This window comes from Elgaria multicarinata, chromosome 7, assembly GCF_023053635.1.
Source record: "Elgaria multicarinata webbii isolate HBS135686 ecotype San Diego chromosome 7, rElgMul1.1.pri, whole genome shotgun sequence".
Taxonomy (NCBI): domain Eukaryota; kingdom Metazoa; phylum Chordata; class Lepidosauria; order Squamata; family Anguidae; genus Elgaria; species Elgaria multicarinata.
The window spans coordinates 114,804,115-114,826,531 of record NC_086177.1 but is presented as its reverse complement, the minus strand read 5'-3'; the positions used below and the strand labels follow the sequence as shown (position 1 = coordinate 114,826,531).

At 45.6% G+C, this 22,417-nt stretch overlaps 1 protein-coding gene across 1 annotated transcript; it reads left to right on the top strand.

Annotated features, from left to right (window-relative positions):
- The first annotated feature begins 745 nt into the window (after window positions 1-745).
- On the top strand, window positions 746-22,156 carry ZFTRAF1 (zinc finger TRAF-type containing 1). The gene is made up of 4 exons (XM_063131236.1): window positions 746-1,181; window positions 11,299-11,537; window positions 13,141-13,352; window positions 16,437-22,156. The coding sequence occupies exons 1-4, from the start codon at window positions 825-827 to the stop codon at window positions 16,826-16,828; spliced, it is 1,200 nt and encodes a 399-aa protein (XP_062987306.1). The 5' UTR covers window positions 746-824; the 3' UTR covers window positions 16,829-22,156.
- The last annotated feature ends 261 nt before the right edge of the window (window positions 22,157-22,417 follow it).

The window sequence follows — 22,417 nt, the reverse complement described above, 5'->3', positions numbered from 1 at the left end:
CAGGATCTCTTCTCGATCCTCCCAGAGTGCAGGACACGGAATAACGGGCTCAAGTTAAAGGAAGCCAGATTCCAGCAGGACATCAGGAAAAACTTCCTGTTAGAGCAGTATGACAATGGAATCAGCTACCTAGGGAGGTTGTGGGCTCTCCCACACTAGAGGCCTTCAAGAGGCAACTGGACAAGCATCTGTCAGGGATGCTTTAGGGTGGATTCCTGCATTGAGCAGGGGGTTGGACTCGATGGCCTTGTAGGCCCCTTCCAACTCTGCTATTCTATGATTCTATGATTCTATGACAAAGCACCCGGCGGGTGCGCGGACGGCGGCTTGCGTCACCAGCCCCGCCCTTGCCACGCCCCCTGCCAGCGGATAGGCAGAGCCTTTGCCCTGGCGGCCCCAGCCATTCGTCGCTTGTGCTGCCCTTCCTTCCCCTCTTCCTTCCTCCCCGAAGAGCCCCGCCCTCTACGAGCGGTGATTGGCGGGGCCGTGGGGCGTCCACCGAGAGCCTGTCCGTCTTCGCAGAGAGGACGGGATTGGCGAAGGGGCCTGCTCGTCTCCCTCTCCCCTCCCCCCCGTGCGTCGTGCCATTGACGGGCGCGGCGTCGGTGGGCGGGCTTTGGCGTAACCCCACCCGTCTGAGGCGAGAGCGGCTGGCGCCGATTGGGCCAGGCCGCCGGTGGGCGTGGCCTTGTGGCGGCCGGCTGCCTACCTCCCTCGTCCGGCCGAGACGGCGAAGGAGCGGAGAGGCCAAACAAAGATGGCGGCGCCTGAGGCGGCAGGGCCCATCTCGCGCAGCGCCGCCTGAAGCCCAGCCCAGCCGCAGCATGTCGGGGCAGGACGAGCGCGAGCCCGGCGGGGGGGCGGCTGCCGCCGTCGTGGCCGCGGGCGCCGGGGGCCCGCTGGCGCTGGGGGAGGCGGCGGGGCCCGGCCCGGGCGGTGCGGAGGAGCCGGGGCCGCCGCTCGGGGCTGGCGGGGCGGGAGCGGGCGGCGGCGGCGGCCGGCAGGGGCAGCCCGAGCCCGGCGGCGACCGAGACTCCGACGCGCCGCCCAAGAAGCGACTCAAGCTGCCGGGCGGGGCTGAGGGCGGCGGCGGCGGCGGCGGCGTCAAGCTGGAGGAGCGGCTCTACTCGGTGCTGTGCTGCACGGTGTGCCTCGATCTGCCCAAGGCCTCCGTCTACCAGGTGCGGCACCGCGAGGCGACGACCCCCCCTCTCCCGTCCCCTCCAAATGGGGGGTGGGGGTCCTGTCAATGGTTATCGGGGGGGGCACCTCCCGGCGCAAGGGATGCTGGGACGCCGCGCAGCCCCTTGTTCTCCCAGGTGCCAAGCCGGACCTGCGGGGTCGCTTCACACGTTACGCCCTCAGGTGCCTGCCCAAGAGAGCCGCCCTAGACTGGCCTGCTCTGCTGCTAAGCCCCCTCGCCCCTCTTGCGGTGCTTACTCCCGAGTAGACGTGCAGGGGCCGGGCTATCTGGGTAGGCACAGGTGACGCCTGAATGCAAGGTAAGCACGCCTAAGCTGGCCAGGTATCCTCGTAGGAGAACGTGTGAAAAAATGGCCCCTGGCTCCCCAGTTGTTCAACTGTGCTCGCGTGTTTTGCACTCGCAGCCCCCTTTGCGTCAAGTTCTGGTCAGGTTAGGAGCGTATGAAAATACCTGACCAAAAAAATATTATGTAACAGTTCAAATAGGGGTGTGTGGGGGGGGGAGAGAGAGAAAAAACTGCTTCTTTAAAATACTATTAAAACAGCTACTTAATGTGGGTTTAGTGGGTCTTCAGGTACCCTTGTTTATAAGCTAATGATCATTGTTGAACAGTGCTATGAATCAATCCGTTTCCCCCTGTTCAGTATAAGGCTGTGGATGGCACAACCCATATGATGAAGGTAAGTACAGTATCTGGGGTGGGGAGTAGTACCTATTCAAATTGATAAATATGGAGGTTAAGGATGTGTTTTCAGTAAATACAGCATTTGTTGTATTGTTCTGGATGTCCTCTTTTACAAAGTGTTTATGTTTACCAAAAATATTTGTGCAGGTTTTTGTATACTGTTTTTGCTGTAGTATATTTATATAAGCCAAGCTGGAGAAGGATGGTTTTGTTTGAGGTCTCTGTTTTCCGGCATGGAACATGAATCATCAGCCAGTACCTCTTCCTCTGTGCCCTGCTTTTTAGCCCAGTAACCCATCTCTATATCAGGGTTTATGGCTGACAGCTTTAGCGGTATAAAAATGTAATAAATAAATAAACAATAAATAAATAAATATACCCCTGGCATAACTGGCCTTGCTCAGAGGCTTGATGCAAGGGACTGGGCTCTGTGATATGATATGATGCTCTAAGCTTCCTTTCCCCTCCAGTTAATATTTTACTTTTTCTTGTATTGTTGGAGAAAGGGTGGGATGTAAATAGTAAACCAGAAGTGAGCTGTTCCATGACTCTGCCTCATGTGGTGGAACTTGTGCATGGTGTTTGTCCCTTTGTCCTAAACTCATGTTCAGGCTCACCATCCATATCCTTTATGTTGTTCAGAATGCTGGGCGGGGATCACCCATTATTTTTGCTCTTCGTGGTAGCTCTTGGCTCCACAATCTCATCTGCTTTATTTCCTTAGGATACTGTGCATTTACAGGGCTGCCCATGAGAACCGCTTTTTATGTTTAGTATCTTTTTTATGCAGTGTATGTATTTGAAGGAGGCATGGTAGTTGTAACAGAACGGTGCTGTGTGATGGTAGGAAAAGGCTCAGAAGGTATCTATCCCATGGGTCAGTTATTGTGTCTTAAAAGGCCAGCATTCTTCCTCTCAAATATCTACGAGAAACTATGAGAACCATTTACTTATCTTCTCCCATAGCGTTATAGAAGGGTTTCAATTTTCTCACTTCACAAGTAGGGCCTATTCTTCTTTCTCCTTGTTCTCTCTTCAAATTTCATCCCACTTCCAAGGATCTGACTGTTCAATGATTATTTCCCCAAGTAGATGTCCAAGTGAGACCAGACTGGAACGTAGATGAGTTCATCCCACCTCACAAATACATAAAACATTCAGCCATGTTTGCTATGTAATTTTATTGATTTTTTACATTTCTATACCACGCAATAGCCGAAGCTCTCTGTGTGGTTTGTACTAAATTCATACTAAAACTATCTAGACAGATTTGACCCTTGGCTTCTGTCAAGTTGCTTCCTTGAGCTCTCGTTCGGTTCTTGCATGAGCAGAGAGCAGTTTCCTTTTTCCATTTCTGTGCTCCATTGAATTCCTGTAAGCATTTTAGGGTAAAGAAGCCACAGAGAACTCTTCAAGCAAGCCAGGCAAACAAGCCCACAATGAAATGGACTTTTGTCCAGTTGTGCTTTAGTGATGGCTGTTTCACTGCATGAAAGCAGTCTGTTCTCTTTCCTGCCCACCCCTCGAATGTTTGCACTTAATTGGTGCAGAACAGAGACTTGAACTAAAAGGAGCTGAGTGTGAACCAGAAGCACAGAACATGTGATAGCAGCATGTGACTTGCCTTGGTTAAGACCGTAAATGCAAAGGTCATCGCCTTGGTGATGTTACACTTTGGTGATTGCACCCTAATAATATCAGCCATTCTCTGCCTGACTGTACCATAAAGAGCTGTCAGTTTTGCATCAGCCCCATAATTCCTTGCTGAAAAATAGGGCAGAAATTCCTTGTTTTTTAGTAGAGCAAGACCAGTGTTAGTATTACCTGTTCGAAAAGAGACTTGGGATCCCAGTAAAGAGAGAGACTGTTATTGATAGTAGGACTACGATAAGAATACAGGCAGTTAATGCTAATAATGGAAATAACATTATTATTATTTATTTATTTATAAAGCACCATCAATGTACATTGATGTATTAACTTGCGTTAATACAGCATCTGTGTTTGGAGTCCATTGGTTGTTATAGTTTTGTACGTGACTCCATGTTAGGTGGCAGGTCTCTAAAATGACTTAGAAGCTTCAACCGATGCAGAATGCAGCTGCATATCTTACCAGGTGTTGAGAGGTGCATTCAGCCTGCTTTGCATCAAGTACTCTGCCTGCCTGTTTGCTTCTGGCCTAATTCAAGGTGCTTGTCTTGATCTTGAAACCTTGGGGCCTTGGAGGACCCCCTCTCCCTATATGAGCCAATTTGCAAGTTGAAGTGTAGTCAACAATACCTGCTCGCCATCCCTTCTCTGTTGCAGGTCAGGATAGTAATGTCCCAAAGCGGAACCTCTATGGTCAAGGCCCACCACTTCTGGAGCTTCTTTCCTTAAGAGATAGGGAAGTCTTCTTTCCATGAAAGGCTTAAAGCCAGCATTTGGATGTTCTGTGTCTCCCCCCTCCCATGTTTATTCCTGACTTGTAGCTTTTTCTTTTACATTTATAATTTGTTGGCTGTAAACCACTTTGAGCTATCTTGGAAAGGCTGTATATACATATTTTATTTAAATTAAAAATAATTGCCTCTTTGCTTTTGTCATGCTCCAGTGTGAGCCTCAGAATTTATTTTCAGAGGTCTGTAAAATCAGTTGATTCTGTTCTAATATTTTCTAATGCGGTGCGCCTGCTTTTTGCGCAAAAGGTCCCAGCTTCATTCCTGATACCTCGTGGGTGGAGAAGGCTCCTGTCTGAAACCCTGGAGAGCTGCTGTTAGTCAGTGTAAACAATACTGAATTAGGTGGCTCTATGACATGACTTTGTATAACGCAGCTTCCTAAATTCCTGTGACTACAATTTTTCTGAAAGCTCTATACAGCCATGAAAAGCAAGCTGTTCTCTGTGTCCAAGTAGAATAAAAAAAATGAAATACATACTGTTTAATGTCCATCTCAACAGCCTGTGATTTCTTGTCTGTGGAAAACTTGTGGAGAGTAGCATAGGCAAATAATGGAGGTGCCTGGCTGTTTGGTCACTCCTTGTACTATGCAGCATTGAGGGTTGCCAAATGCTTGCTTTTGTGAGCTAATAAGCATGAGATCAAGATTTTTGGACTGCTGAAGGGTTGTTCTGTAACGTGTTATCAAGGTGTTTTACTCTGGAATTCCTCTGCTGGCAGGGCTTGGGAATTTATCCCACCGACTGCTACTCAGCATCCTGCGTGGTTTTATCCTGGTTATCTTTTATTATGGTTTTAATTTTTGTGAACCGCCCAGAGAGCTTCGGCTATTGGGCGGTATAAAAATGTAATAAATAAACTGGTGAAACTGGAGGGGTGTCTCAGACTTACGTTTAGCGCTGCTATGCCTTAGCAAGTATCCTTGAAGTTTGAAGTGCCTGCTTAGTTGGTAGGATTTTTATACAAGGATGACCTGGTTATGATACGAACTGGCAATCCTTTTGTGACTTGGAAGGGTCCTGCAAGAAAGGCACTGTTTAGCTTTGTCAGGCTACAGTAGGATGCTTTTACCCCCGCAATTGGCATAATGGAGTCTGGGTTGTTCCTCCACTCCGTTTCATGTGTTCTGGGATGTGTGCGATCTTTGAAGGTCACAGACAGAGACCTTCTCTATAATTGTACTAAGGAGAATCCTCTTGGTTAACTTATATGAGTCTGACCAAATAACTCATGAGAGGTGAACATTGGGACAGAATGCAGCAGTTTGTTAATAACGAGAGATTTATTGTGTTCAAAATTGTTAGCCGTTGCTGATCTCCATCAGTAGCATGTTGGTTTGCTTTACGCTGTAGGTAAAATTGCTCTGGAGCAGTAATCTTTTAATGTTTCAGACCCGGGTCACACTTTTAGTCCAAACATATATCTGGAGATTACTTAAATTTTTATTGTATTTATTTATGCTGCTGTTGTGGCCTATGTTGGGTGAAGCTGAGACCTAGTCATGTGTCCTGACACACCACTTAAAGATCAGTGCCCTACAACACCCTTCCCCAACCTGGTGCCTTCCTGATTTTTTTAGTTTTCACCTCCCAATAGCCCTAGTCAGCCCTAGCCAGGAGAGTTTGAAATTATTATTATTAATAAATATATATATTTACATCCCGCCTTTTTTCCTCCAAGGAACCCAAGGGGATGTACATAATCCTCTTCCTGTTATCATCAAAACAACAACCCTGTGAGGTAGGTTGGGCTGAGAGTATGTGACTGACCCAAAGTCACCCAGTGGGTTTCCATGGCCGAGTGGGGACTAGAACCTGGAGCTCCCAGTCCAACACCTTAGCCACTACACCACACTGGCCAAAACATCTGAGGAGCACCACTTGGGGAAGGGTGCCCTAGAAAGTTTGGAACAAAGAGAACTGAAGAGTGGACAATGGTTGCATGATGTAGTTACTTCCCTAGGTAATTGTGCAACTTAGTTTAAAACAAATGGCTTGAAAGGAGGAAGCAGTGCATTTTGGGAGTGTAAACAGATTAATTATAGAGTACAGTGTTGACTGGTAACCTTGAATGCAGTCAATGTTCTAGAAAGGGTGTCCTTCCCAAAGAGCTCGGGAGTTATAAATACATTTAAGACTTACTGTTTATATGTAATCCTTACAATGTGCGAAGTGCTTTGCAATCTTGTTTTATTACAGCTAATTTGCTATTACCATTCTTTGGACAGCAGAATTGAAGCTGAGAGAGTTATTTGTCCAATACTTTGGCGGAGCAAGGATTTGAACTCATTCCTAAACTCAACACACACTGGTTATATTACACAAGTACTGGGCCACAAACTTTGGCTTGGCTTATTAGATAAGCCATAATTTGTGGTCACACGTGACTCGTCTTTTCAAAAACCTACATGCATACCAGAGAACTTGTGTGGGTGGCAAGCTGGATCTCTCGTACTGTGCTGGGATTTGGAGCCGAAAAAAGGCTTTGGCGATGGCCTCTGTTCAGTGCCTTATGAGAAGGTTGTTTTGTTTTTAAAGCACTGAATTTTGGAGATAGCAGAAGCATTTCCGCTGCTGGCTCCAGTGCTCAGCAGCATGAAATAAGGAATCCCCCTTTTCCTAGTTGTGGGAAGGAACTGGTAAGAGAAGTCTCATGTGAAATTACACAGGAGCCTTCCGTGCTGGCCAGTTGGTTTGTAGAGAAGCCAGTTTCGAAAGGCTCGGAGTTTCCTAAGAATTTAGTCTGAAGTACATCATCTTGGATCCTGGCCCTGTGGCACAGCTCTTCCATTCTGCCTTTAGGTCAAGTAGTTCATAGTTTTAAACCAATCGTTCAGGACGCCACTGAAAGGTCTACAAGGCTACCAGAGGCAATTGTAATCCTGTTCTGAGGGAATAAGTCTTATTTGGCTAGGGTAGTCAGTCTCCTCTTACCAGTCACATTGCTCAGATTAGGTAGTTCTATGCTGTTCACAGCATAGCGACGCCATATTCTTGTTTGGTAGCCACCACGGCTCGATCACTGTCTCTTTGCTCCTGTTTGTTTAGCATACTGTCTGAACCTGGAGCTTTGACTTGTCTTTCTCTCTCTGGCAGTGGGAGCAATTGATCTGCATGAACTAGTACACTGTTTGTTCATGACAAACCATGATTTAAAAAAGACACTGGGTTGTTATGTGTAAGTTGGGCCAGTGACCTGCTCAAGCACTTGAGTGTGTATTTGAAACTGGGGTTCCCATATTCAAACCCACTACATCTCATTGCCTTTTGTGGGGCTCCATGTCCTTGCCTTAACTTGCTTTTTCTCAGTTCTATTGTGATGTCAGGTACTGCCTAGCTCTGCTAGTGATACAATCCCTGGTGACCACCTCTTGAGGTGTCATGTGCTTCTGCATGATAACTACCAGTGTCTGATCATATACTGTATTTCTTCGATTCTAAGACACACTTTTTCCCCCATATAAACATCTCTAAAAACGGGGTGCGTCTTAGAATTGCGGGTGCATTTATTATTTCTTAGAATCAAAGCTTTTTTTCTGTTGGTGGTACTGAAGTTAGTGTGTGTCTTACAATCGATGGCGTCTTACAATCGAAGAAATACGGTAGCTGGCTCCTTGAGAATCCTTGTGTGAATGTCACACATCCCCTATTGACTGAACGTTGCCCAGATACGTTGTGAACCCTTTGTACCAGGTGTGGCGTGTACTTTTTTGTCTCAATATTGCCAGTCTTTCCACAGACAGGATAAGGTGGCAAATGGCCATCTTAGCAATTGCAGAATAAGAACATAAGAAGAGCCCTGATGCTGGATCAGACCAAGGGTCCTTCTAGTCCAGCACTCGGTTCACACAGTGGCCAACCAGCCGTCGGCCAGGGACCAACAAAGCAGGACATGCAACAGCACCTTCCCACCCATGTTCTCCAGCAACTGGTGCACACAGGCTTATTGCCTCGAATACTGGAGATAGCACACAACCATCAGGGCTAGTAGCCATTGATAGCCTTCTCCTCCTCTAGGAATTTATCCAACCCCCTTTTAAAGCCATCCAAATTGGTGGCCATCACTACATCTTGTGCTAGTGAGTTCCATAATTTAACTATGTGCTGTGTGAAGAAGTACTTACTTTTATTTGTCCTGGATCTCCCATCAATCAGTTTCATGGGATAATGACCCCATTGGGTTCCAGTATTTTGAGAGAGGAAGGAAAATGACTCCCTGTCCACATTCACTTCTAGCATGTCTCCCCTTAGCCTCCTCGTCTCCAAGCTAAACAATCCCAGTTGATGTAACCTTCCCTCGTAGTGGAAATTCTCCAGCCCCTTACTCATTTGAGTTGCCCTTTTCTGCACTTGTTCCAGCTCTGTAATATCCTTTTTAGGTGTGGTGACCAGAACTGTACACAGTATTCTAAGAGTGGTCGCACCATTGATTTGTATAAAGGCAGTACGTTACTGGCCATTTTATTCTCTATTCCTTTTCTTCTAATGCCTAACATGGTGTTTGCCTTCTTTACCGTGGCCGCACACTGCGTGGTGTTGTTCTTCTGACCTGTTCTTCGCCTGGTACAGCATTGTGGGGTGAGGGTGGAAGTAAATGTAGTGATGTATATACACACACACACACAAATAGTGCAGTGCTGTGATACTACAATAGAGGGGTAAAATGATGGTTGAACTATTTTCTGTCAGTAGAGTCTAATGTATGCTAATAACTGGGGATACATTTCCTGGGTGTGACTTCTTTGGTAGCGTAATTACTGCCTTGGTCATTTGCTCCAGTCTTGATCTAGTAAAATTCTGAGTTTCTATGTCTGCCTTTGACTGAGCCAGAGCTTCAGCTATTGGGTGGTATAGAAATGAAATCAATTAATCCAAGATCCTTTAACTAAATAGTGGTTGTGGATAGAGATGTGAAGGCCCAGGAAAAAACTAGAAAGATTAGGGGGGAAACATTTTTTTCCGAAGTCGTCTTTGTTTTTCCCCCGAAAAATTGAAAAGATTAAGAAAAAATGGATTATGGAATGTTTTATTTTAGCATGATGAATAAAATGTTTAAGACAAAGTGTTCAGATATTTACTTCTCCAAATAATTTCTAAAAGCTATGTACAGTATCAGATTATTACAATTTCTGTGCACCAAGGACAAGCAAGTCCTAGGTTGCGAACTGAGAATACAACTGTCAAATGCAAGAGCAAGATGCATTTCAGCCTCTAGGGGGCAGCACTGCCATTGAAGCAGAGACTGAAACGGATAGTGATAACGATAGCTCAGAAAACGAGTCTGATTAAATTTCTTGCATATTCATTTAATCTTGGTCCCTGCCTTTTTCTCATTTCTTTTTATGGGAATGGGTCCTTTAAGTCCGCTTGACACTGTGAAGGACTAGCAGAGACATAAATAATTGTCTTTGTTAGTAATGTTGATGGCTTCTTCTAGTTTTTTAAATTGTTTTTTGCCTGCTCCTCATAAACTGGCAAAACCAAAGAGGTTCCTTACAGTTCAGGAGCTTGTAGCTCCATTTGTTACCAAAAAATTAAAAATTTAAAGAAGTAAATTCAATTTGTAATTCTTTGCACTGTACTTTTAATATACTAAATGTAATAATTTTATGCCAAACCAACTTGTACACAATTACATTTTCTGTTCCTAAAGTAACAAAGTGACTTTCAATCTGCAAAAAGTGTTAATAATTGCATTTTTTTATTTTTCTGAAAATTACCGTTTTTTCCTGAAATCCCCCCCCGCCCCAGAATTTTTTTCCTCCATCGCTTCAATATTTCTGGAAATTTTACATCTCTAGCGTGGGAAGACTGCTGTATCCTATCATTAAACTGGGCTGTATAGCATGTAGTCCTTTCTGCCTTAAGTTACATTTTTCTTGGTAGAAAGGTATGAGGTACCAATCAAACCAAATAATAAATACTATTACACCTGAACTATAAGTCTAGAGCCAAGATGGTGGCCTGCAAATCTACCCTTTGGTTGCATAAAGTTGGATTTTAATCTGCATGCCCAAACACATTCCGTTCAGATTGGTATCTACTAAATTTTTATGTAACAGCAAGAATTTGAGAGACCGCATATTCTAGGACCATCCAAGCCTCCTGAGGGTAATTCTTTAACAGCACAATCCTATGCATGTTTACTCAGAGTGTTCAATAGGGCTCACCCCCAATGACGTGTGTTTAGGATGGCTGCTTCAGTGTAGTCTGGTCTCTGAAGTTCACTTTTCTTTGACTATGCTCTATATCTGAGTTAGTGAAGGAGGAGGGAACTTTCTTGAGAAGGGATTTTAAGTTGACAAGAGATTATAACTGAAGAAAGAGGCATAACTGTTAGGTCTGTCTGTAAATATGCAGAATGTCCCACTTGGCAAAATGACACCTGCACTTTCCAGCTTTGTGTTCAGTAATTTTTAATTAAACTCTACCTGTTGGGACTCGATAGCCTGAAGAATGTGTACTACTTTTGGACAGCAGACTTTCCGAGTTTGAAGCTGCTCAGTCAGTTCGATAGCAAAACTATTTCAAGACAGTGTTCCATAATTTTCCTTGACTCATGCTGTCAAAACTAATCTTAACTCTTCTAGTTCTGAGATAGACTGAGACCAAAACTTAGTACTTCAGATTTAAGCTAGAAGAATGGCTGAGTTTGAAGCAAGAACATTCATAAGGAAAAGAGGATTGTCTTCTGAGTTAGTTTGTCTCTTTCTCATTAAAGACAGTATCTTCTTCCTTTCGTAGTTTTGTTCCGGAATACAATAAGGTGCTTTATTGAGCAAATGCATGTTTAAGGTTTAAAGACCCGAGAAGTGCCATGATGGGGAAACCTTAAAACAAGGAAGAGTGGGATAGAAGTACAAACATAATCAGCTAACTAGAATTCAAGCATAATGCAGGAGCGGAGTGAATCTTTTGTGATGCCCCTCCTAGAAGGCCTCTGAAGTTCTGATTTCCCTTTTGCTACAGTGTACAAATGGTCACTTGATGTGTGCTGGGTGTTTCATCCACCTACTGGCAGATGCCCGGCTGAAGGAGGAACAGGCTACATGTCCCAACTGTCGCTGTGAGATCAGCAAAAGCCTATGCTGCCGAAATCTTGCCGTCGAAAAAGCAGTGAGCGAGCTGCCGTCAGAATGTGGCTTCTGCATGCGGCAGTTTCCTCGCTCTCTTCTGGAAAGACACCAGAAAGAAGAATGCCAGGACAGGTAAACAGCCTTGCTGTGACATTTGCTGAAGTTGAATGCAACACAATCTGCTATAAATTATTACAGCAGGAACAGGGTGGTGCAGGCAGGCCTTGGAGTGGTGTTGATAGAAAAATGGGGTGTTGTACCATGTCATCCATGGGGTTGAATTCTGTGATGCTGTCCTTACAAAGGCTGTGACAGTGGGGAATCTTATTAAGCTGTGACAAGGGGAAATCATGTGATGCACTGAAGAGGAGATTCAATGCAACTAAATAGAGGTATCATGATAGGGTTGTGTTTTTTGTTTTTTGTTTTTTTAAAAAACCACTACAAATGTCATGCTTCAGATTATTGGGAAAATAAAATAAAAATCTTAGGAAAATAAAACTGCCAGAATCATAATGCCTTACATTTGGAACATGGAGTACATTTCTGGGTGTGTCATCTCAGAAATTACATCCTAGAGTTGTAGTGATGTCAAAATGGAGGCTGCAGCCTACTGCATGATTGATAGTAAGATGCATTGAACACAGTGGGGCTTGTTTCTTGAAGGACATGCGCAGGATCACACTGTTGAATGAACAAGGAGTGGGCTTCCTTATGAGGAAACGCTCTTTAGTCTCAGGACTCTATGCCTGGTGATTTTTCTGTTAAAAGATGATGAAGGGATATTGAGAGAACTGCCTGTCAACATTACGCAAGCAAATCATTGCATTGAAGAATATCAGAGTTCTTTAAAGTTGTCTCTTACCTTGCCATATCTCCCCCTCCCATCCTCACTACAATGTAAGCTGTGTTGTGTGCACAAATCCATTAAGAACATTTGAGCAAAAAGCAATTTAAACAATACATTTTGAGTACATAGGCAAACCTTAGAAAACCAGATGTGTTCCGCTTCAGTGCTGCTGCTTAATATGTGCTCTCATGGCAATGCTGAAGGGCAGGGAAGAGTGGGGTTCAACCTGCATTGGTTGAAAGTTGGGTGCAGGGGTGGCGTTCCACCCATCCAGTGTTCTTGGGCATTGTGCAGCCTCTGCGCGTGAGAGAAGGGGGCGGAGCTCTTTCTCTGCTCTAGAAAGAAGGCCTCTAGCTGGAAAGGCAGTTGCTACTTGACATGGAGAGAACAAAAGTACTGGGCTGATTGTGTGGCTTGAATAACTCCCATCGCCTCCTTTGTCCAGGTATTACTGCTGTGTCCTCCTAATGGTCCTCTGGAAACACCAAAGAATGCAAAAATGCACACAGAGGTTCCCTGTCCCTGAATTTGTGCTGTGAGACTCCACGGGTTTTGTACACCAAAGATTTTAAAACACTGAGCCAACAATCTTGATAAACTTGAACGAAACAAAAAAGAGTTTGTCTGTTTTGAGACCTCTTAACATCCGTGCTGAGAATCTGTGGCCACTGCAGCATTGCTTGGCAAGGAAAAGGGTGTGTCAGTTGTGCATCTTGAAGATCAGGGATCAGAATGTGAGGGTCTTCTTTTTCATGTGTTGTGTGTTGAGAGTTCTTGTTGTACTAAGCCTCATCAGTGTCCCTTTGTGGTTTCTTTTGTGCTTTAGTCTTTGCATCACACTCAAGATGCTATTCATTTGAGTTTTATCTTCCTTTTAAACTCCAGGGTCTCTCGGTGCAAGTACAAGCGGATTGGATGCCCATGGCAGGGTCCTTACCATGAGCTGACAGTACACGAGGCAGAATGCACCCACCCAACCAAGACTGGGAATGAGCTGATGGAGATTTTGGATGAAATGGACCAAACGCATAAAAAGGAGATGCAGCTGTACAACAGCATCTTTGGCCTACTCAGCTTTGAAAAGATTGGCTATACAGGTAATTATTGGGATCTGGATTTGCTATAGACAAAAAAAAACCTGCAGTGGTTGACGTTGAATTTTTCGAGTTTTTCATTCTGTGTCTTTCCTTTTAACCGTTCGTGCCAATTGTCTTTTGATGAACTTGTTTCTCTTATGCAACATGCAGCAACTGTACCTCTAGATCAGAAGAGTGGGAACTTGGCTGAGCAGACAGGGCTACTACACCAAATGTCTGCTCCAGGAAACCTCCCTGTCTGCTTGAGAGCTCAGGTTTAAGGACGGACCTGTGTGTGTGTGTGTGTGTGTGTGTGTGTGTGTGTCTGAAATGTTATATGTGACGCTGAGGGTGGGGAAGAGAAGGGGTGGGGGAAGTTGCAAGGCCTTTGCACAGCTGCTGGCACTTGGGCCGTTTGAGCAGAACTGACTGGTTCTTTGGCGTTCTCCCTATTGTTGATTAGTCCATTGAGCAGCGCTGATGTCGTGTGGAACGAGGACCCCACCTAGCTGCAGGTAAGGTGCTATAGTTGCATTTAGTGGGCTGGCAGGCAAAGCCACAGACTTAGGATTAAAACTGATGTTGATTCTGCTACTGCGTGTGTGCGTGTGCGTGCTCACTCTCAATATTGAATTCTCTCCAGTTTGAGATTCTGATGTATTAATAGCATGCACTTGATTCTTAACTCTCTGCACAAAAGCCTTTTCTTGTGGAATAAAGGATTATGGCACTTCTGTCTTAGGTCCTGATTCCTTTTCGGTGGGTTGGTTGATCATGTGGTTGCTTGTACGTATTCTGAAAGTTTTGTTGGGGGTTCTCCCTCAGGAGCTTAAAATGACCCATACTTTCCCAGTGTGGAGTACTTTCCTGGTTTTCTGGACCTAGTGCACAAAGCTACCATCTGCGTGATTTTTCTTAAGTATGGGAGCCACAAAGATATTCAGGTTTAAAGGAAACTGCCATTCAACCTGATGGAGCTAAGTTAGTTTTGCAGGTAAGCTTCTGACTCCACTAGTATGGACCCTCAAATGGGCTTACAAGCGTGTTCTGCAGAATGTCTGGAAACGTTTCTGTAAATTGCTGTGGGATTTCTTGAAGGTGGGAGGAAAATAGATGCTGAAATCCCATTTCTTTTGCTGTAATGTTCACCTTTCCTACAGAGAGGATCTGCTTGGATTCAACCTGCTGTCTCCCGCCAAAAAATGGTAGTAGATCCTCCTTGATCCAGCATGTGCTGCAACCTGAAATGATGATTGTGTTTGTCTTAGCCAAGTTAGAGAAAATGCTGAGAGCTTAAAATCAAAGTAAAGTGGAGTCCTGGTGAACTCCGATTGTGAAGCAAGGTGACCAGCTGCCTCCCTACTGAGAAGTTTATTGCTACCAGCTGGAAGTGGGGCAGCAAACAGTCCAATCTGACACCCTGATAGTGCCAGATCCGAATGCAATAAGGCCAGGCAGTGCTCTCATGGCAATGCTGAGGGGCAGGGTGGTGTGGGGTTCAACCTGTATAGGTTGAAAGTTGGGTGCAGCGGTGGCATTTCCACCCATCCAGTGTCCTTGAACACTGTGCAGCCTCTGCGCATGAGAGAAGAGGGGCGGAGCTCTTCCTCTGCTCTAGAAAGGAGACAGCCTCTAGCCGGAGAGAGGCAGTTGCTGCTTGACGCGGAGAGAACAAAAGTACTGGGCTGGTTGTGTGGCTTGAATAACTCCATCGCCTCCTTTGTCCAGGTATTGCTGCTGTGCCCTCCTAACGGTCCTCTGGAAACACCGAAGAATGCAAAAAAATGCACACAGAGGTTCCCTGTCCCTGAATTTGTGCTGTGAGATTCCATGGGTTTTGTACACCAAAGACTTTAAAACACTGAGCCAACAATCTTGATAAACTTGAACAAAACAAAATACTTCGTTGCACTATGGACTCTACTGGAGAAGGGTTTAAACAGACTGACACTGGACTGTGCTAAACCATTTGGGTCTAAAATTGGATAGAGCCTCGAATGATTCAGTGTACTGTTCTTTGTCTTTATGTATCTAACCCCAGGATTTTCTGCAGTCTTGTGAAAACCTGAAGGTCTCTTCTTCTCCACCACCCCACCCTGTGCTCCATTTCTTAGTTTGCATTGTGGTGATACATAACTATGCCTTGCTCATCTAAAGATCTGTATTGTCATTACCAATAAAATAAAGGTGCTATGTTACATGAATTGCCTTGTCTCACTTGCGTTTTATGTTGGTATGGGCACCTGTAATGAATCGAGCTCCAACTACCTTTTCCTACAATCCTGAACGAGGATATGACTACTTCACGGTCTGCCAGTGTCCCAAGGAATCCTGAGTGGGTACTTGAAGAGGCCTCCCATGTTCTGTTCTTGAGGGCTCAGCTTTGTAGCTAGAATCTGAATATCAGAGCTGTGATGTCGCTGGGCACGGCAAGTTGCTGTTGGTGGCTTACTGAGGAAATGTTCTTTATGCCGCGTACGGTTCTGTTACGCACAGCTGTGTTGATGCAAAGAATTGAGTGTGAGACAAGACTGAAGACGCTTCAGTGATGAGAACACCTTCCACACCCTTTGGATGAATGAACACGGGGTAGAGACCCTTCAGCTTCCAGGCGTAAACCCATCATTGGGTGTCGGTTCTTGGATTGGTTACTTTGCTGCTGTAACGTTCTTTCGTGGCAGAGGCACCTGTACCATTTGCAGTTGCTATGGTTGCATTAACCATATTTGAACTTCGCTGCCACTTCTCTCTCTCTCTCTCTCTCTCTCACTCACTCACACACACACACACACACACACACACCACAAATCTTTAGCAATGATGAAACTGTATAGTAGTATTTAAGTGATGACTTGTATTGATGTTTTATCTCCTTTTCTCCTCTTCCCTGCTCCACCTCCCTCCAAGAAGCCCAGTTGCTTCTGCCCCTAACTAGCACTGAATGGCTACTCTCACCCTTGTCTCCTTACGTCCTGGCAGAGAAGGCCCCACACAGTAGCTACAGGTAATTTCAGCTTTGTTTTTTCCTACTACCAATTTCTCTGGTCTAATTGTTTGCGTTTTTCCTTTCTTCCACCCCCCCAACCCCTTCTTGCTATCTTGCAGAGGTTCAGTTCCGTCCTTACCGAACCGATGACTTCATCACACGCCTCTACTACGAAACTCCAAGGTTCACGGTGCTGAACCAGAACTGGGTCTTGAAGGCCCGGGTTAACGACTCAGAGCGCAACCCCAACTTGTCGTGTAAGCGGACCCTCTCCTTCCAGCTCATTCTGAAGAGTAAGATCAACTCCGCCATGGAGTGCTCTTTCCTGCTGCTCAAGGGACCTTACGACGACGTGAAAATCAACCCTGTGATCTATCACTTTGTCTTTACCAACGAGAACAACGAAACAGACTACGTGCCGCTCCCCATCATAGACTCTGTGGAATGTAACAAATTGCTGGCAGCCAAGAACATCAACTTGCGTCTCTTTATATTCCAGATACAGAAGTAAGCATAAAGCTACGCTTGGATTTTCCAGGCCTGACCGAGAGAGGGGGGGGGGGGGGAGAGGAAGAGAGAGAGCACCACTGAACCAGAGTTACCTCGTATGGCTGCCTCGGCCCCTTCATGATTCCACAATTATTTGATTATTTTAAAGAGAACGTTTTGCATGTGTGGTAAGCAACAGCTTCGAGTGGTCTCTGCCTTCCTTGTCTCTCTCCATCTCTGCCAGAAACAGGTGACTGGGGAGTCGGCTTGATCCAGGGTACTGACGAAGCCTGAGAGCACCAGGGGGCAAGCTGGCTGCCACCAGTCTCAATACATTGTGAAAAGGCTGCATCTGTGTCATGGTTGTGTGTGATTGCCACAACGTCGTGTTGAGGGGGTCGGGGGAAAGGACCTTTGTGCCCTTCCGCCCTCGTGGGCGGCATTCTGCCTGGATGGGGACAAGCATTGTGCGGTATCTGGGAGTGGTGGGTTCTGTCCTTGCTTTTACTGGAATAAAATAAATGGGGGATTCTCAAGTAGACAAGACACCTTCAGGGACCCCAAAACAAGGGGATTTTGCCAGGCTGCTTCTAGCTGGGCTGAAATGCCACATTCCAAGGGTAGCAAGTTCTTCAGAGAGCTGCTTTATGGCTAGTGTGTCAATTCTTCGCCCAGCTTTTCACTGTGTGGTTGAGTCGGTGACTGGCATAGAAGCGTTTCAGATGAAGTCAGAACTCTAGAAGCTTAGTGACGACAAATGGATCCTAAAAAGTTGGCAGCCCTTTCTAGGAGGAAGTGCCCCCCCCCCTCGCTGTGGCTTGAATTGCACTTCACAATGAAATAACCCCCAGATCCCTTTCCATCGTTCCCAATGTTGCCCTATTCATCCTGTTCTCTCTCTCCCCCGCCCCCCACCCCACCCCAAAGCAGGCGTGATCCGACAGACTAGACAAGAACGTGCATAGAACCAACCCAAATCAGTGCAGACTTCTCGGAATGCAGGGTGATTTATTCTGTCCGTTTTGGGAACTTTCCCAATACTTTGAAAATCTTTTTTTTTTCCTTTGTGCAAATGACTTAACAGGCTCTTCTAGTAATTATGCAATTTTACAATGTGATTTTATGTATGTAAAATAAATATATAGCAAGTTTATGGATGAGGATAGTGGGGGCCGTTCACCAAATTTCAACGAGATCTACAGGGATATTTTGCTTGATGCTCTTAAACATATTTTAAAGTGGGGTGGGGGAGTTGGTGGTGGATGAAGCCTAGATGTATCATGAGGAACTCATACATTAATACTGTGCATTCAAGATTATTTTCTTCCCTCTCCTTCATACCTCATCCCACTTTTTTTTTTAAAAGGAAGCTACATTTGGTGGTAATTTACACTTTATATGGACTAAACTGGATCAGGTATGTTTTGTAAAATGTATGAGAATCTGTGGCAGGTGCTTTCTTCCCTGGAACTTGTGCTGTTAAAGGGTAACAGAAGTTTCTGCTGCCAGCCTTCATGTCCCTCCTTTTCCCCTTCAACCTCCAATCGTAATAGACGTGGTGAACAAGCATATTAAAAAAAATTTAGAAACCTGAGTGTGAGTCTGTGGTGGCCCTGGGAGTAGACAGGCCTGTCCAACTGTGATCCATATGTGCAGCCCACCAGCCATGGTATGTGCCATGCCAAGTGCTTGACACCCCTTTTGTGTCTGACTGGGCTATGTTCATAAAAAGCAAAGTGTGCCAGTATTACTACAAGAGAGGTCTGGTAAACTATTTAGCAGGGTGTCGCTGGGATGTTCCAGCCCCTGGCATTTTCATGGCTTTGTGAGGGTTGGCTTGCCTGGCTGTCCTTTAGTCCTCTCAGATGCAGCCCCTGGCCTCAGAACCTTGACGATAGAACTTCTGCTTTTAGTAGGAGTGGGATACGTGGGTTTCCTTGACTTGAGTTGTAAGATAAACAGCTGTATGCTTCAAGGAAGAACGTATCAACCATACATGCAGCTGTTTCCTTTGGTGATGATTGCCGAATTAGGGAGAGTTTATTATTGGGCCAGGTTAGTCAAAGTCCCAAATGCGTGCATATCTAAAACCTCTTGCCCTGAGATCTTTAATCGCAATGACTCTGAACCAAGAACTACCTCTCAGTCTTTATGAAGTAAACTGTGTTACGTTCATATGACTTTTCCTAAGAGGTTCTTCCTCGTACCTGATGGCCTGCAGGAATGCCCTTTTCAAATGACCTCTGGAGAAGAGCACACTTGTTTGAAATGGCTGAGAGCAGGGTTATGTCTGGCTGGCCCAGAGCCATCTTCCTTGTATTTGGGAATGCAAGCCACCACAGAGCACCTTGGAATCAAGATACGACCCCTGGGCTGAAGCACACACGCTGCACATGAGGAAGATGGCAGTACTGGTTTCAGGCTCCTTCCAGTATTAGTATTTCACGTCATCCTTGCATCAGAGAAGATGTGCCATGGAGAAGACCCTGCCCTGCCCCAATCAATAGTCCTGTAGGTGCTCTTGAAAAAATTGGAAACACCAGACACGTTAGCCTCACTTTCGAGTGTGATTTGAGGGGATAACTTCAGAAAGAGGAAAGCTGCTAGCAGTTCTCCCTCTTCTTGCAGCCAATTTTGGGAAGGCAGTAGGAAAACTCAACTTGTCAAATGGAAAAGGCAATTGGTCATTCCACAATCGGTGCCTCTCTAGGGAAAGAAGAGTTTTCTTGATGCCTACAATGTGAAAGCTGTACGTAGAGCCCTCCACCCGCACCCTCCTGTGGTTGGGCACATGGCTGAGCAGCTTGTGTGCATTAGCACCTTCTGACTCTGATACTGCCAGGGCGTTGAAGAGGCCACCATAGTTAAGGGAAGGTATTTTTGCCTGGCAAGTGCTGCTGACTTGCACAGTCCGACTTTCATGTGGAGGCAGATGGCTTCTTCCCTTGTTTTTAGCCGATGCTGCTGCCAGCAGGTCTGTAGCCCCTCTTAAAAAGATGGAAGTAATCAGGGCTTGGGGGAAGCGGAGAATATAAATGATTTTGTCGAATAGGCACAAGGAACTGGAGTGCCTGGGAGAATACCAATAGAAAGGGGAGTTCATGGCATTCATTCTGAGTGTGCAAAGCACTTTTGGAGTGTTCTTTGGGCTTCAAAACATGATGGCATAGAGCGGAGCTCTTTCCCTCTCTACCATAGGGTCTTACTTCAGAACATCTGTCAGTATTTTTAAAACACTAATTCTAAAGTGAAGGTTTGGGCAATCATCCCACAGAGATCAGCTTGTGTGGACTTTCTCTGCTGAGTGACAGCCCCTTAAAAAAATATAGGTCTGTTTCTCTAGTTTCACCAGGCTGAAACTGATGGGTTTTCACAGATGGCCATCCCTTCCTTAATCGTAATGGTCTGTAAAAGTGAACTGTGTCTGCCCTAATATTGGGAGTTAGCTGAAATGCTAGTTTTCATCTGTGGTGATGAGGCAAAATCCCCGGAATAATCATTGCTGAATCCTAAAGGCGTGCTGTTGTGACTGTACTTTTCTCTTAGTTTGATAGGAAGACTGTCAGGCTCTCCAAAACAGTCACATTCTACAACCCCGACATGGCCAACACAGAGGTAGTCAGTCATCATTGCCCCAAAGACATCACTACTTTGTGCAAGGGTTCTGGAGCAGCTTAAGCTAAAACTTTCTGCACATCTGGCAGGAAAAATGGTTGGTTGCTGGTGCGAGCCAGAGGCTTGTGATGTGCATCCATTTTTTGTGAAGTGCAGTTGAGCCACACTGCTGAGGCCTACGGGCTGTACCTGTTGGCTCCTCTCCAGATATGGGGGTATTTTGATGTAGGTTTTCCCATCCAGACATTTCTGAATTATATGTGGCTGCAGTATATCTCCCCTTTGACTCAAAAACAAGCCTGTGGCTGCATCTTTCTCTTCCTAAAAGATTTCTCTGCAAAGAGGTTTAGTGGCTGGTTATCTCAGCACGGCTGGTCTTTATCTTGTGAAGAACTAGCTTAGAAGACACCAATTGGGAGCAGTTCATAAGTTGACTTCCTTTCCCTTTGTAAATGAAAGGAGGCAGGAGGCACCCCACTCCGTGTTGTTGATGGGCTGGGGGATAGGATTGAATCTATTGCCAAGCTCCTGAGTCTCCAGAATCAGGGCAGGTCTGTTTGTGGGCATGGGAGAGAGACATAATAATAGTGGCAAATGGGTTGGAATGGATTGTTCTTCTTAACTTGCAGCAGCTGCTTAGGCATGATCTTGTTATGGTAATGGCTAATCCTCTCTAAAGGCCACATGCTAGGTGAATCTGCCCACAGAACTCTCCCATGTTCTGGTGCTGAAGATCTGAAATGTAGAGAACAGCTGTGACCTGTCTTGGCTGAAAAACACTAAATAGTGAAGGACAAAATGTTTGGAAGGGGAGCAGGTGTATGTTGCCAGGACTTGACTTTGCAAGAGCGTCATATCCATACTTGCTGTGTCCTGTTGGAAACCATTTGTTGTGTGATCGGGCCTCCGTGGGCACACCGGCCAGCCAGGCTGACCACTGCCAACACCTTTGCTTTTCTGCTTCCACTCTCATTCTTCCTCTTCACCCATCTCCTCCTCATAGGTTGCCCTGTCCTTACTACGGGACTCTGTCCAACTTCTACTTGGTAGCTGAGCCTTACCTGTCTAGTTCTGTGCTAGACACCTAAAGATTGTAGCATGCTTCTCCATGCCAGGACCTGATGACTGGCAGACCACAAACCTCCTTACAGTATTCACTGTGGGTAATTTATTTAACTAGCGAATGTAGAGTTTAAAATAATTTAAGAAGATTACTAATGGTTTGTTTGCAAGATCGTATGTCCTTTGTACTTGGCCTGATTTTCACTATTTGTGTTCCTGTTAATTTTTTTTTTATTTTATTTTTTGGCTGTTTTTGTGGAGAGAGGGGTTCTCTGTTGGACCTTGGAATCCAGCTGGAAGCTCCTGCAGACATAGAGATGAAAACAGCGATGGGCTGTGGGTTTAGTCTCCGGGCACTATTCTATTGCAGGGATGCCGCCTACGTCGCCACCACCCACAGGCTGGCCAGGGAGGCGTGGGGCAAGAAGAGTTAGCAAGGGGCAGTGGCTGCTCCAGCACATCAGCTGGGGGCCCCCGTTCATGGCTTCCGCTGCTCCCGTTCCATCCATGTGTCTTCCCCATCTTTGTAAGCACTACGCATATACCTAAATGGCTTTTAAAATGAGGAATGGTTTTAATGTTGTTGGGAATGATTTATTTTGTTCCTTTGTGGTCTGCGTTTGTTTGAAGTTTCTGTATGTAATGTAGTTTAAAAGAAATAATTGCCAAACCATGCTGTCTCTGTGTATGTGTGTGATTGACCAAAGTGTGGCTTCTTCCCAGGACTTGGCCAAACACGGGGCCTATGGTGATCTTGGCCTTCCGATGGGTGCCTCTGGGGTTTTACTTATTGCACGTGGTGTACAGGGCAGATGCTAAACTCCGGTGCAGAACCATCTTCTGGAAAAAGTCATTAGTTTGGGAGAGCGAGAGATTCCTTGGGCTCTCACCCACGGAGAAGACGTGGCACAGAATGGGGGCGTGGCAGCAGTCC

Bases quoted from the DNA above. Each gene is read 5' to 3' on its own strand.
- ZFTRAF1 (XM_063131236.1), top strand. From the start codon at position 825: ATGTCGGGGCAGGACGAGCGCGAGCCCGGCGGGGGGGCGGCTGCCGCC. The intron at 1,182-11,298 runs GTGCGGCACCGC...CTTTTGCTACAG, and splicing joins CCAAGGCCTCCGTCTACCAG to TGTACAAATGGTCACTTGAT. The intron at 11,538-13,140 runs GTAAACAGCCTT...TTTAAACTCCAG, and splicing joins AAAGAAGAATGCCAGGACAG to GGTCTCTCGGTGCAAGTACA.